Below are 13,936 nucleotides of genomic sequence, written 5' to 3'. Positions count from 1 at the left end.
TTCTTTGATACCTGCATGAAAACAGTGAACACTTTTAATCCACCTCTCCATAGTTCATATTTTTGATGTCATAATTTACATCTTTTTATATTACATGGCCTTTAACAAATTATTGTAGCTATTATTTTTCAATAGTTTGACTTATAATCATTATGCCAAAGATAGAAGTGATTTACAAATCCTCATTATGAAAAGGTATGAATTGGATTATGTACTTATGTTTATTAGTTATATTTATTATTATGTTTACATTTTCATGTTTTTGTGGAAGTAATTAGCGTACATTTCTTCAAGCTGAAAGAATTCTCTCTATTATTTTTTTCTTTCTTTCTTTTTTTCTATTGCCACAGAGTCTTTGTCTATCACCTGGGCTAGAATGTAGTGGTGTCATCATAACTCTCTGCAACACCAAATTCCTGGGATCAAGTGATTCTCCTGTCTCAGTCTCCCAAGGAGCTAGGACTAAAGGTGCACAACACCATGCTCAGATAATTTTTTAAAGTTTTTGTAGAAACAGGATCTCATTCTGTCTCACACTGGTCTCGAGCTTCTGGCCTCAAGAAATCCTCTGCTTCAGCCTCCAACATTTGCAGGATTACAGGAATGAGCAACCACAGGTGGCCTGCTGTTTCTTTAAGACAGGTTTATTATGGATGAACTCCCTCACCTTTTTTTTTTTTTTCTTGGAAAATCTTTATCTCGTCTTCATTTTTGAAAAGTAGACCACAAGGGTACAAGTGAACTTTTCTAGAACTAGAATATAAATGTTTTGACACAATGTCTATGCAAATGACATGAAATTTATGTGAACCAGCTTGATGAAAGTATTTCAAAATGTATATGAAAACACTACACTGTACCCCATGTTTGCATTAATGTATACAGCTATCATTTAATAAAAAAAATTTTTTTTAAAAGAAAGAAAGAAAAGTGGACCTGCCAGGTAAAGTGTTTGTTCTTGGTTGACAGTTTTTTTCCTTCAGCAGTTTGAACATACATATGTTATTCCACTCTCTTTTTGCTGGTAACACTTCTGCTCAGAAGAAACTCCCTATGTGTAATTTCATTCTTTTCTCTAGCTGCTTTCAGGACTCTAAGGTTTTGATTTTTGATTTTTGACAGTTTGTGTATACATCTTGGTGTAATCTTTTTTGGATTGAATCTGGTTGGAAACCTTTTAGCCTCTTAAACTTGGATATCTATTATATCTTTCCTCCAACTGGGAAAGTTTTCTACTTTTATTTTAGTAAGCTTTATAATCCTTTGTCTCTTCCTTTTTCTTCTTCTTCTCCTTCAACCTGTAATGCTAGAATACATTCTCTTTTGATGCTGCCCATAAGTTCTGTAAGTTTTTCTCATTTCTTTTCATTCTTTTTTTTTCCCCTGTTTTTCTTTGATTGTACATTTGCAACTGACTTGCAAATGGGTTGCATAGGTTCTTTCTTTTGCTTGATTGTTTTTGCTGTTGTTGCTCTTGATTGCATTTTTATTTTTTATTTACTTTTCACATCTAAAATTTCTTCTCTTGAAGAAGTAATTTTAGGGTTGGTGCCTGTGGCTTAAGTGGCTAAGGAGCCAGTCACATACACCTGAGCTGGTGGGTTTGAATCCAGCCTGGGCCTGCCAAACAACAATGATGGCTGCAACCAAAAAAAAAGTAACTGGGCATTGTGGCAGGCACCTGTAGTCCCAGCTACTTAGAAGGTGGAGGCAGGAGAATAGCTTAACCCCAGGAGTTGGAGGTTACTGTGAGCTATGATGCCACTGCACTCTACCCAGTGCAACAGCTTGAGGCTCTGTCTCAAAAAAAAAAAAAAGTAATTTTAGCCTTTCTATAAACTATCTTACTTTGGTCATTAATTTCTTGCTTTTGTTGGGGTGTTTTCATGTCTCATTAAAATTCACTGAGCTTTCTTAAAGTAATGATTTTAAATTCTTTATCAGACAATTCATATATCTATACCTGTTTATGGTGGATTTGTTCCTTGGTGATGTCATATTTTTTGATTTTTTTTTTTTTGTTATTGTTCCTTGTGGCAGTGCATTGGTGTCTGTGCATTTGAACACACAGGGCCATATTCCTGTTTTGCAGGCTAGCTTTATCTGAAAAGCCTTTTGCCAGAGATGCTGGCATCCAGATATTCTGTGAAGGCTCTCTGGTGTGGTATATGAGCCCATTTTATTTTTAAATTTTGACATTCAAATTGTTCAGAGAAACATGTTACCAAGAAAGTCATGTCCTTCAGTGTCTCCTACAGATAGTAATTATGAGTCATTCCTTTTGATTTTCTCTTTGGCCATACCTTATTGAGTGGTGCCCATATTATGCCATGGGAGGAGGACCACATAGGCCCTAAAAGCATGCCCAGAGTCTTTTATATGAAGGAGTTCATGGCTTGATATTCTCAAAGCATAGATAACAAGAAGGTTGAAAGGTCCAGGTGAGGCTCAGCACCCATAGTACAGTGGTTAGGGCACCAGCCACATACATTGGGGCTGGTGGGTTCAAACCCAGCCTAGGCCAGCTAAACAATAATGACAACTTAATAAAAAAAAAAAAATAGCCAGGTGTTGTGGCAAGTGCCTGTAGTCCCAGTTACTTGGGAGGCTAAGGCAAGAGAATCACTTAAGCCCAAGAGTTTGAAGTTGCTGTGAGCTGTAATGCCATGGCACTCTACCCAGGGTGACAGCTTGAGATTCTGTCTCAAAAGAAAAAGAAAAGAAAAGATTGGTCAGGCCAGGTGAGCAAGCATCCTTGTCCCTACAGACTCCTAACCCTGTTGGAAAAGAAAATGCATTCAAAGCAGTGCATCCCTGAGGCCTTTTCATGTGTGACCTAAAGCTCTGCTCTAAGGCCCAGGGTAGAGTGCAGGAACTAACGTTACCAGGATCCAAAGACTACATTTCCTGGAAGTTAAATTCCCAAGATTTCTTCGTCTGTAGAGAAGAATTCTCCATGGCTATAGCCAACTGAGAATAAGTTGTCTTTAACAATAAGACTTTGATGTTGGTGGTTCTTGATTGCATAAAAAAGAAAGAGGCTTGTGCACAAGTTTTAAAGCACAAATAAGGAAGATGGCAGGATAGTGGTGAGGGTTTTAGAATGTGTCTTCATCATTCACCACTATTGATAGAACTTAACAATATTCCTGGTGACAGCTGAAGTACAATCCAGTTTTCTTTATATACCAAATGACAAGATCAAATATAGCATTGAGGAGGGGAGCATTCTCTTCATGTCTGGGCTTCCATTATGCGGTTTCCCTGTTGATTCTTCTCTGAAAAAGTAATATGAAGGAACATGGGATACATGGTTGCAGAGTTCAGGTAAAATCAATAGCAAACAACTGCCAGGCTTTAAAGATTGGACTTGATGCTGAGGGCAAACAATAGGTAGATGGTGGTAAAGAGAAAACGAAGTTTCCAATGTAAAATAGGAAACTGCAATGTAGTCTAGAAAGGGTACACAGTGTGCAGGTACAAACACTAGAAATGCCCTGTATGTTAATGGAGGTGAGGTGTAACAGTAGCTCTGTTTAATAAAGTGCCAAAAAAGGCAGTGGTTAGTGGTTATTAATTGTCTTTAAAAGGTTTGTTGAATGCTTACTATGTTATTAGAATCATTCTAGGACCTGGAGCCCATCAATGAACATCTCAAGTTTACATTTTACTGTGGAGACACACAGAATAAACAAATAAATACATACCTGTCAGTGATGAGTATTACTAAGGAAAAGTTGAGGCCCGAGTTGTGAGGAGGGTGGCTATTTTATAGCGTTTATTGCAGGATTTCCTGAATGCAGCAGCATCTTATCAGAGACCAGAATGAACATACTGATCAAGGTAGTGGGACTTGATTACTAATTAGGTAGAGGAGAGTGGTCAGAAGTGTGGAAGAGGAAGATACATGTGAAATATCAGAATCATGCCAGCCCTTGGAGGAAATAATGTTGGATCTACTTAATGGGGTGAGACTGACATGCAATAGAAGCAGTTTGGGGAGTGGGGAGAGATGCCCTCCATCTTGCACAGGTTGATTTTGAGGCATCTATGGGTCTTTCCAGGCTGTTAGAGCTCTGGAGACAAATACAGCTGAGACAGGGAACTCAGCATAGCCAAATTGTAAGTGCTTGAGAAAGCCCAGGGATTCTGCATAACTGAAAGTGTAGATTCCAGAGTCTTGCAAACCTTTTTGAGACTGATAGAAACAGAGGATTAAGAGAGTTATGTAAAGAGGCATTTTCTGAAACGCAGTGGTAGAAGATTAGAAGGTCAGGATTATGTTGTCTTGGAAGCCAATGAAAAGCTAACTTTCAGAAAGCCACACATTAGGAGAGTGGAGAAGAACATAGTCATCTGTGTTAGTACTGGAGATGTTAAGAGTCAGCGACTAGGGACAAGCTGAGCTGGAGTTCTGCTGCCACGTGGAGACTAGCTGGACTATGAAGATCTGGGTTCCACAGCGGTAACAGTTTCTTTTACCTCTGGCTGGTGAGATGTAGATACAGGGTGGGTGTTAGGTGAGGTTGCAAACGGACTCCGCGTGCGCCCTACTGGCCATATTTTACAGCACACTCACCGTCTCCCATGAACCATTCAAGATAATTGTTCCACTGACTTTGGTTTCTTAGCCAAATTCACTGAATTCCAGAAGAAATAGCCAGATACAATAACATCCTTAGGATTTCTCATGAGATAAATCAACTTAAAAGGAAAAATAGAAAAATGAAAAATTAATACATTTATTTCCCACTTTTTGAAATCTTCATAAAAATGGACAAATACCAGTTCTTAGAAAATGCTTATTAAACAACAATGGATTCTGTTAACAAATTACTTAGTGCATTAGTATTGAGTATATTAGATACTTTTATTTCCATACTTGAGATACTTTACTAAGAAGAATATGTTCCAGCTCCATCCAGGTAAACATAAAAGATGTAAAGTCTCCATCTTTTTATGGCTGTGTAGTATTCCATGGTATGCATAAGCCACAATTTGTTAATCCATTCATGGGTTGATGCACATTTGGGCTACTTTCACAACTTGACAATAATGAATTAGGCTGCAATAAACATTCTGGTGCAAATGTCCTTGTTGTAAAATGATTTTTGTTTATCTGAGTAGATACCTAGTAATAGAATTGCAGGTAGGTTAACTTGTAGTTCCCTAATAATTCTCCATACTTCTTTCCAAAAAGGCTGTAATAGTTTGCAATCCCACCAGCAGTGAAGATGTGTTCCCTTCTCTCCACACCCCTGCCAACACCTGAAGTTTTGGGACTTCGTGATGTGGGCTAATCTTATTGGAGTTAGGTAATATCTAAAAGTGGTTTTGATTTCCATTTCTCTGACGATCAAAGATGATGAGCATTTTTTCATGTGTTTGTTGGCCATTCACCTGTCATCTTCAGAGAAGTTTCTGTTCAACTCTCTTGCCCACAAAGAAATGGGGTTGTTTGTTCTTTTCTTATTGATTGGTTTCAGTTCTCTGTAGATTCTAGTTATCAGACCTTTGTCAGAATCATAACCTGCAAAAATCTTCTCCCATTCTGAAGGCATTTTTACTTGCAGTTCCCTTATCTGTGCAGAAGCTTTTTAGCTTCATCAGATCCTGGTAATATACTTTTGGTGTTGCTTCAATTGCCAGAGAGTCCTCCTCATAAAATATTTTCCCAGACCAATATCTTCAAGCATTTTCTCTGCACTCTTTTCTAGTATTTTTCATGTCTTCAGTTTAAATCTTTTATCCTGTGAGAATTAATTTTTGTTAGTGGTGAAAGGTGAGAGTCCAATTTCAGTCTTCTACAGGTTGCTAGCCAGTTCTCCCAGCACCATTTGTTAAACAGGGAATCTTTTCCCCAGTGTATGCTTTTGTTGGGTTTATCAAAGATCAAATGACAATATGTATTTGGGTTCATCTCTAGGTCCTCTACTATGTTCTACAAATCTACATCTCCATTATTGTGCCAGTACCATGCTTTTTTGATCACTATAGATTTGTAGTATAACCTGAAGTCTGGCAACATGATGCCTCCTGATTTGTTTTTAGTTCTAAGTAATATATTGGCTATTTGAGGTTTTTTATGAATCCACATCAAGCAAAGTACTATTTTTTCAAGTTCTTTAAAGTATGACAGTGGTGCTTTAATAGGGATTGCATTCAATTTGTATATCGCTTTGGGTAGTATGAACATTTTAGCAATGTTGATTCTTCCCAGCCACAAACATGGTATGTTTTTCATTTGTTAACATCTTCAGCTATTTCTTAGTGTTTTATAATTCTCATGATAGAGATCTTTCACATCCTTTGTTAGATAAATTCCCAGATATTTCATCTTCTTTGGCACTACTTTAAAAGGAATAGAGTCCTTAACTATGTCTTCAGCGTGACTATTGTTGGTATATATAAAAGCTACTGATTTGGAAGTATTCGTATTTTATCCTAAAACACTGCTATATTCCTTGATCTCTTCTAAAAGCTTTCTAGTTGAGTCCCTGGGATTTTCCAGGTATAAGATCATCTGTGAAGAGTGAAGAGTTTGATCTTCTCTGACCTCATTTGAATATGCTTGATCCCCTCTATTGCCTGATTGCAATGCCTAGAACTTCCATTACTATGTTGAATAGCAGTGGTGACAATGGACATCCTGGTCTAGTTCCAGATCTGAGTGGAAATGTGTTCAATTTAACTCCATTCAATATGATGTTGGCTGTGGGTTTGCTGTAGATGAATTCTATCAGTTTAAGAAATGTTCCATATAAGCCTATTTTCTTAAATGTTCTGATCATGAGGGAATGCTGGATATTATCAAAAGCTTTTTCTGCATCCATTGATAGAATCATATGGTCTTTGTTTTTATTTTATTTTATTTTATTTTATTTATGTGATGTATTATATTTATGGATTGATGTATGTTGAACCAACCTTGTAACCCTGGGATAATACCAATTTGATCATGGCATATAATTTTTTTGATGTGTCATTCAATTCTGTTTGCTATGATCTTATTGAATATTTTTGCAACAATATTCATTAATGATATTGGTCTATAGTTCTCGTTCTTTGTTGGGTCCTTTCCTGGGTTAGGGATCAGGGCAATATTTGCTTCATAGAATGTGTTGGAAAGTATTCCCACTTTTTCTATGTCTTAGAAAAGGTTATGTAATATAGGTACTAGTTCCTCTCTAAAGGTTTGGTAGAATTCTGATGTGAAGCCATCTGATCCTGGACTTTTCTTTTGTGGGAGATTTCATATAGTTGATGTTATTTCAGTGTTTGATATAGGTCTATTCAATATTTCTAATTCTTTCTGGCTGAGTCTAGGAAGTTGGCATGCTTTCAGGTATTGGTACATTTCCTCCAGATTTTCATATTTTTGAGAATAGAGTTTTTTGTAGTAATCATTGAGGATTTTTTTTTTAATTTCTGAGGTGTCTGTTGTTATTTCTCCTTTATCATTTCTGATTGACAATATTAGAGTTTTACTTTACTGTTTCTGGTTAGGTTAGCCAAAGGTTTATCAATTTTAGTATTCTTTTCAAGAAAAACCCAACTTTTTATTTTGTTGATCTTCAGACTGATTCTTTCATTTTCAATTTCATTTAATTCTGCTCTAGTTTTGATTATTTCTTTTATTCCACTACATTTAAGGTTAGCGTGTTCTTGCTTTTCTAGTTGCTTAAGCTGACCCATTAGGTTGTTGGCTCCCTTTCAGTTTTTATTGATTTGTTCTTGTCTTTCCTTATCTTTGTTGGTTTAAATCCTTTTGTGTTTGCAAATAAAATGCTATAAATTTCCCTCTTAGGACTGCCTTTGCAGTATCCCACAGGTTTTGACAATTTGTGTCTTCATTATCATTTTGTTCCAAAAATCTTATGACTTCCTTCTTCATATCATCTTTGACCCAACTATCATTCAGCCTAAGGTTATTTAGTTTCCATGACTTTGTTTGAGTATGAAGATTTCTGTTGCTGTTGAGTTCAACTTTTATTCTGTGATGGTCTGAGAAGATACAAGGAATAATTCCTATTCTTTTGAATTTGTTAAGGTTAGACATGTGTCCTAAGATATGATCAATTTTGGAGGATGATTCATGGGCTGATGAGAAGATTGTGTATTCAATTTTATTAGGATGAAATGTTGTATGGATGCCTGTTAAGTCCATTTGTTCTAGGGGCAAGTTTAAGTCCATTATTTCTTTGTTTAGTTTCTTCTTGGAGAATCTATCTATACTTGAAAAAGGGATGTTAAAATCTCCAACTATTATAGAGCAGGAAGATATCAAATTGTTCATATCCATTTGAATTTGCTTTACAAATTGAGAAGCATCAGGTAGGGTGCATAAATGTTAATTAATGAAATCTCTTCATGTTAAGTATTTCTCTTGCTAAATATGAAGTGCTCATTCTTGTCTTTCCTTATCTTTGTTGGTTTAAATCTTATTGTATCTGCAAATAAAATTACCATGCACGCTTTTCTCTGATTTCCATTTGCCTATATTATAGGTGTCCATCTCTTTACCCTGAGTCTTTTTTTTTTCTTTTGAGATGAGATGCATCTCATGGATACCTGGCCTGAGTTTTTGTATCCAGTCAGCCAACCTTTGTCTCTTTAGAGGACAATTTAAGCCATTCATATTAATTGAGAGAATTGATAGGTATGGTAGTGTTTTGGTCGTCATGTTTTTCAAAAGTCCAGTGGATATTTTTATTCCTTTCACCATTGTGGAAGTTAGGTTTTCTTGAATAAATTCTGGATGAGTTTACTTTGTTGGTAAATACTCAGGCCCATCTTCCAAAATGACCAGTACTGAGTATTTCCCAGAGAGTATACTGGGTGTGAGTATTTCCTGGAGAGCGGGTTTAGTTATGGCAAATCTCCTTAACATGTGTATGTCAGTAAAGTATTTGGTTTCTACATCACAAATGAAACTCAGTTTAGCTGGATACAGAATCTTGTGCTGAAAGTGGTTTTATTTTAGAAGATCGAAGGTCAATGACCATCCTCTTCTAGCCTGAAAAATTTTGGCTGAAAGACCTGCTATCATTCTAATAATTCTTCCTTTGTAGGTCATGTTTTTCTTGTGTCTGGCTGCTTGCAGGATTTTCTCCTTCATATTAACTTTGGCAAAATTAATTACAATGTGTCTAGGAGATGCTTTATTTGTAATGAGTCTTGCTGGGGTTCTGAAAATATCTACTATCTGAATTTCTGTATCTCTTGAAATGCTTGGGAAATTCTCCTCCATAATATCTTGGAGTAGAGCATTTGTGCCTTTAAGACCATCCTCTTCTCTTTCAGGAATTCCTGTAAGTCAAATGTTTGGCCTTTGGGAATGATTCACAATTCTCTCAGTGAATGTTCTGTTCTTGTTTTCATTTCTCTGCCTCTTTGAATGCTTGGGATCATTCAAACCCCTTATCTTCAATTTCTGAGATCATTTCTTCTGCCAACTCAACTCCACTATGAGGGATTTCTACTGTAGTTCAAAGTTCCTCAAATAATGTTTTCAATTCCTTGAGCTCTGCTATATCTTTTCTCATTATGTCCATATCCTTGGTGACTTTGTCTTTGAATGCTTTAATTTCTTGAGAAAACTTTTGAATGACTCTTTGGATTTCTATTTCCACCTTTTTCTCCATTCTATTCATCTTATTTGTCATCCAAATTCTGAATTCTATTTCTGACAATTTAGCTATTTGTCTATGAATGGCATCTTCTGTCGTGTTTCCTTTGTCATTCCTTGGGAGAGTTAAGCTACTCTGATTATTCATACTACCATTCTGCTGGTTCTGCCCCGTGAGTATTTTCTGCAATTTGGCAGTTAAAACTGGTAGGGTGAGATTGGATTGGGGGCCCCAGGAAGTGGAGTTAACCAGCCCTTTACCAATGATCTAGGGCTTGTGATTGTGGCTTTTTTCCCCATAGCCTTACAAAGGTCCCTTTCAGAGCTTCATCCAGAGACTCTGAGGACCTGCTTGGTGAAATAACACAAGCTGACTCTGTCTTGAAGTCAGCTAGCCTCTACCCAAGCCTAACAAGTCTCAGTATTAGGGTGAAATCTCAGCTGGGGAGAAATACAAGCAACTGTGGTGCCCTGCCCCCTACCAGAGACAGCTAGAAGAGGAGAATCTGTCCTTTCCCACTACAAAATAATCACCATTCAGCCTCAGAGGGTCCCCAGGTGGACAGCCCAGGTCAAAAGTTCTAATCAGATTGTCCAGTCATTGCTCAACAGGGAGAATTCAAAGGGTCTCCAGCAGCCCAGTAGTAGAAATCCACAGGCAGTTCCATCCCACAAACCTGAAGAGATGGAGCCTGGACCCTTCCAGTGAGCCACTGAGTCAGAAAAGATTGCCTGCTGCATACCATCATGGTGTCTCTCTCTCTCCTGTCCCTCACTTCCTACAAACCCCCAGCTTCCACTCAAGTCACTCTTTCCATGTTGCTGTCCAATAGTCTGCACAATGCCCAGGCCTCTCAGGAAATTGCCAAACACTCTGGGCTCTGCAGGGGGCAGACACTCAGACTGCTAGGTGAGGGGGGGATGTGGACTAGAACTTCAGAATTTCTGGGGAAATATATGTTCAATTTTATGCTGGGCAGGATAATGCCTAGGCTCATAAGTGAAACCTTCCTGAAGGACTCCCAATGATTAGTGATTCTCTCCTGTGGAGTAAAATGAGAGGTCTTTTGTTCCCTGCTCATTTGCAGAGAGCCCACAGCAAGCCTCCCACTTCGGGGGAGTGGTCTCTCATCCTCTTACTGATGGGCTTTGTACTTGGAATTTGTTTCCTTGGATCCTCTTTCTTGGAGTCATAGCTTGCCTCAGCAGAGATGATGTGCACTTGTCTATCTTCTTTCCTAGCTTATCTCCCCATCTTCAGCTTCACTGAGTCCACTTCTATACAGTATCTCTCTCTCTGGACAGAAGCCCCTGGCAAAAGCTGCCTCTAGTTAGCCATCTTCCTTCTTCCCCTCTTGGAAATTTCACCACACCTTTTACATGCCAAGATTTACAGTTAAAGATTTTCCTGTTTTTCAATATAAATGCCCATCAACCCATGAATGGATTAACAAATGTGGTATATGTATACCATGGAATACTATTCAGCCATAAAAATGATGGAGACATTACATCTATTGTATTAACTTGGATGGTGTTGAAATATCCAGGATATTTACTTTACTAAACATTTTAGTAATGCAGCACAAGAATGGAAAAGCAAGTATCCAATGTACTCGATACTAATATGAAGCTAGTAGATGGACTAATATAAGTCCACACAAGAGAAAAAATCAATTGAATTCAAGTTGGGGAGAGGAGAGGAGGGAGGGTGTTTGGTGTGCTCCCACCTAATGGGCATATTGTGGGGGTATATGGCACACCTCTTGGATGCAGGACACAATTATGACAGGACCTTCCTAACAAATGCAAACATTGTAACCTAATTGTTTGTACCCTCATATTAATCTGAAATTTTAAATAATCTAAAAACAAGAAAGATTTTCCTCTCTTGCTATTGACATTTACTTGTTCTGCTATGCTTCTCATGGCCCACTAATGATTCTGATTCACAGTTCCACAAAGTTTTGCAATGTTTTCATTAGTTCTCCTTGTTATTGGCCACACTGATCTCTTGATCCTTGATAGTTTCTCCTTCTCAGAAAAAAACCTTTAACCCATGTGTGCACTGCCATTTTTTTCATGGTATTATCCCCATAAACTTGGAATACAATAACCCTGATTTTACTTCCACTGTAGCCAAGTCTAAGAAGAAATGTAATATTTGTTCATTGCTCTAATTCAAGCTCTGACAAACTCACCATGGCCCACAAAAACTCACAAAAATAATAACGAACGTCACTCGGGAAAACACCACCACATATCAACACTAACACAGCTGTGAGACACTGATATACCAAAGTTGTAAATCCTTTCCAAATTGTACAATGTTGCCAACATAAGTGTATGATGGTAGCAAGTTCACGAACTTAATTGTCAGTCCCTTTCATATAATGCAGTTACAAATTCTTGCCGGGCTTAAAATATGTTTTTCTAAGATTCTGGCATTATTATGTCACCTTATGTATGGGTTGTATCTGGTTGGCAAAGTGTTTGGCATGCTTCCTACCCTTGCACTCAATTATAGTCCCTGGAACAGCCATAATGGCATCACCTAATGCATAATCTCAGGTCCCATCCAGACCTCTTGAATTACAATGCATTTCAGAAATGTCTCCAGGTGATTACAGGCACATTAACCTTTGAAAAGTCCTGGTCATACATGCTTTAACCATTGTGCATTGACCTTGGGCTTGGAACTGAAGAAAGACTTGGGGAAGAGATGGGTGGGGAAGTGGGAGCTGAACAAGTGTGGGCCCTCCTTTTCACTTGCTAATGCAAACCCAGTCTCAGTCTCTAGCCAGGGTGAGCATTCCCAGATGGGCACAGACTGGATCCACTTGGTATCCCCCTTGGAGTGAATCAGACAGAGAATCTCAATCAACTCATTTGTTCCTGGATTAAGAAGGAATAATGATGGTCATTTATTTAAATCTGATTCTAAAAACAAATTATGATAAAATACACATAACATAAAATGTACCATTTTAGGCATAGAGTTCAGTAGTGTTAAGTATGTTCCCATTGTTTCACAACCAATTTCCATATCTTTTTAATCTTGCATAACTGAAACTCTATACTTAATAAACAACTCCTCATTCCTCCCTCCCTCCAGCCCTTGGCAGCCACCTTTGTACTGTCCTGTTCTGTGAACTTGATTACCCTGACACCTTATGTAAGGAGAACCATGCAGTATGTGCATGTTTGTGACTGGCTAATTTCATTTAGCATAATGTCCCCAAGGCTTATCCATGCTCTACTATGCATTATTATTTTCTTCCTTTTGACGAATGAATCCTATTCCATTGTATCTATATGCCACAGTCTGTTTATCCCTCATCTGTCAATGGGTGTTTGTGTTGCTGCCACATTTTGGCCATTAGCTGAAGTCTTTGAATAAGTTCCCATTGCTCTTGGCTTTTCAGGGCCCTGCCACTAGCAGTGCCTTTGGCCTCAATGTGGTCCAGTTTAATGTGGTCCAGTTTACAGACTTCTACCCTCCAGCCCCACTCCCATAGAAATATGATATACATGTTCCAGTCTCAGATTTGTCAGACCCTTTTCCAATTTCTGGCCATCACCCTTGATGCTTTATCTATGTGGAAATTTCCTTCTTCACCAAGTAATCTTCCTTTTCCTCTTTCCATTTCAATTTAGATCCTGTTTCTTCTATTAGGACTTCAGTGGTCATCCTTCTCTCTGCTGATATGAACATCTGAAACAGCCTTGGGATTCACTCATGTAGGTTGTTCTAATACCTTGGATTATCCCCCCTGAACATTCATCTTACTGTGTAATTCCCTGACTGAATCTTTTTCTCTGAATGTACATGGTGCTAGACATGCTTTATCCCCCCAAATCATTGTACATTGTCTGTCATATAGAAATTGTTCTACTCATGTCCTGAAAGAGTGGTTCACGCCTGTCACCCCAGGCAGAGGTACAAGGATGGTTTTTGAGGCCAGGAGTTTGAGACTAGCCTGAGCATTATAGCAAGACCCCGTATTCATGAAGAAATTAAAAAACAAATTAACTTAGCCTGGTGGTACATGCCTGTAGTTCTAGTTACTTGGGATGATCATTTGAGCCCAGGACTTTGGGGCTTCAGTAGGTATGATTGGGTCACTGCACTTGAGCTGAGCCACCAAGCCCCTGTCCTACAGATGAAAGAAAGGAAAGGAAAGGAAAGGAAAGGAAAGGAAAGGAAAGGAAAGGAAAGGAAAGGAAAGGAAGAAAGAGAGAAAGAGGCTCAGCACCTGTGGCTCAAGGGGCTAAGGTGCCAGCCACATACACCTAAGGTGGCGGGTT

The 13,936-nt window shown here is 38.2% G+C and overlaps 1 protein-coding gene across 1 annotated transcript in view; it reads right to left on the bottom strand.

Annotated features, from left to right (window-relative positions):
- Positions 1–2,781: 2,781 nt before the first annotated feature.
- Positions 2,782–13,936, bottom strand: part of LOC100957822 (bile salt sulfotransferase) — an 11,598-nt gene continuing 443 nt past the window's right edge. Inside the window, 4 exon segments of the mRNA XM_012813851.2 lie at positions 2,782–2,907; positions 4,580–4,604; positions 4,606–4,704; positions 12,315–12,523. Of these exon segments, the coding sequence (XP_012669305.1) occupies positions 2,882–2,907; positions 4,580–4,604; positions 4,606–4,704; positions 12,315–12,523 (359 nt within the window). The 3' untranslated portion in view covers positions 2,782–2,881.

The sequence above is a fragment of the Otolemur garnettii genome, unplaced genomic scaffold (genome assembly GCF_000181295.1).
Source record: "Otolemur garnettii isolate 467f Iridium unplaced genomic scaffold, OtoGar3 scaffold00317, whole genome shotgun sequence".
Classification (NCBI taxonomy): Eukaryota; Metazoa; Chordata; class Mammalia; order Primates; family Galagidae; genus Otolemur; species Otolemur garnettii.
This window is presented reverse-complemented; position numbering and strand designations above follow the sequence as displayed.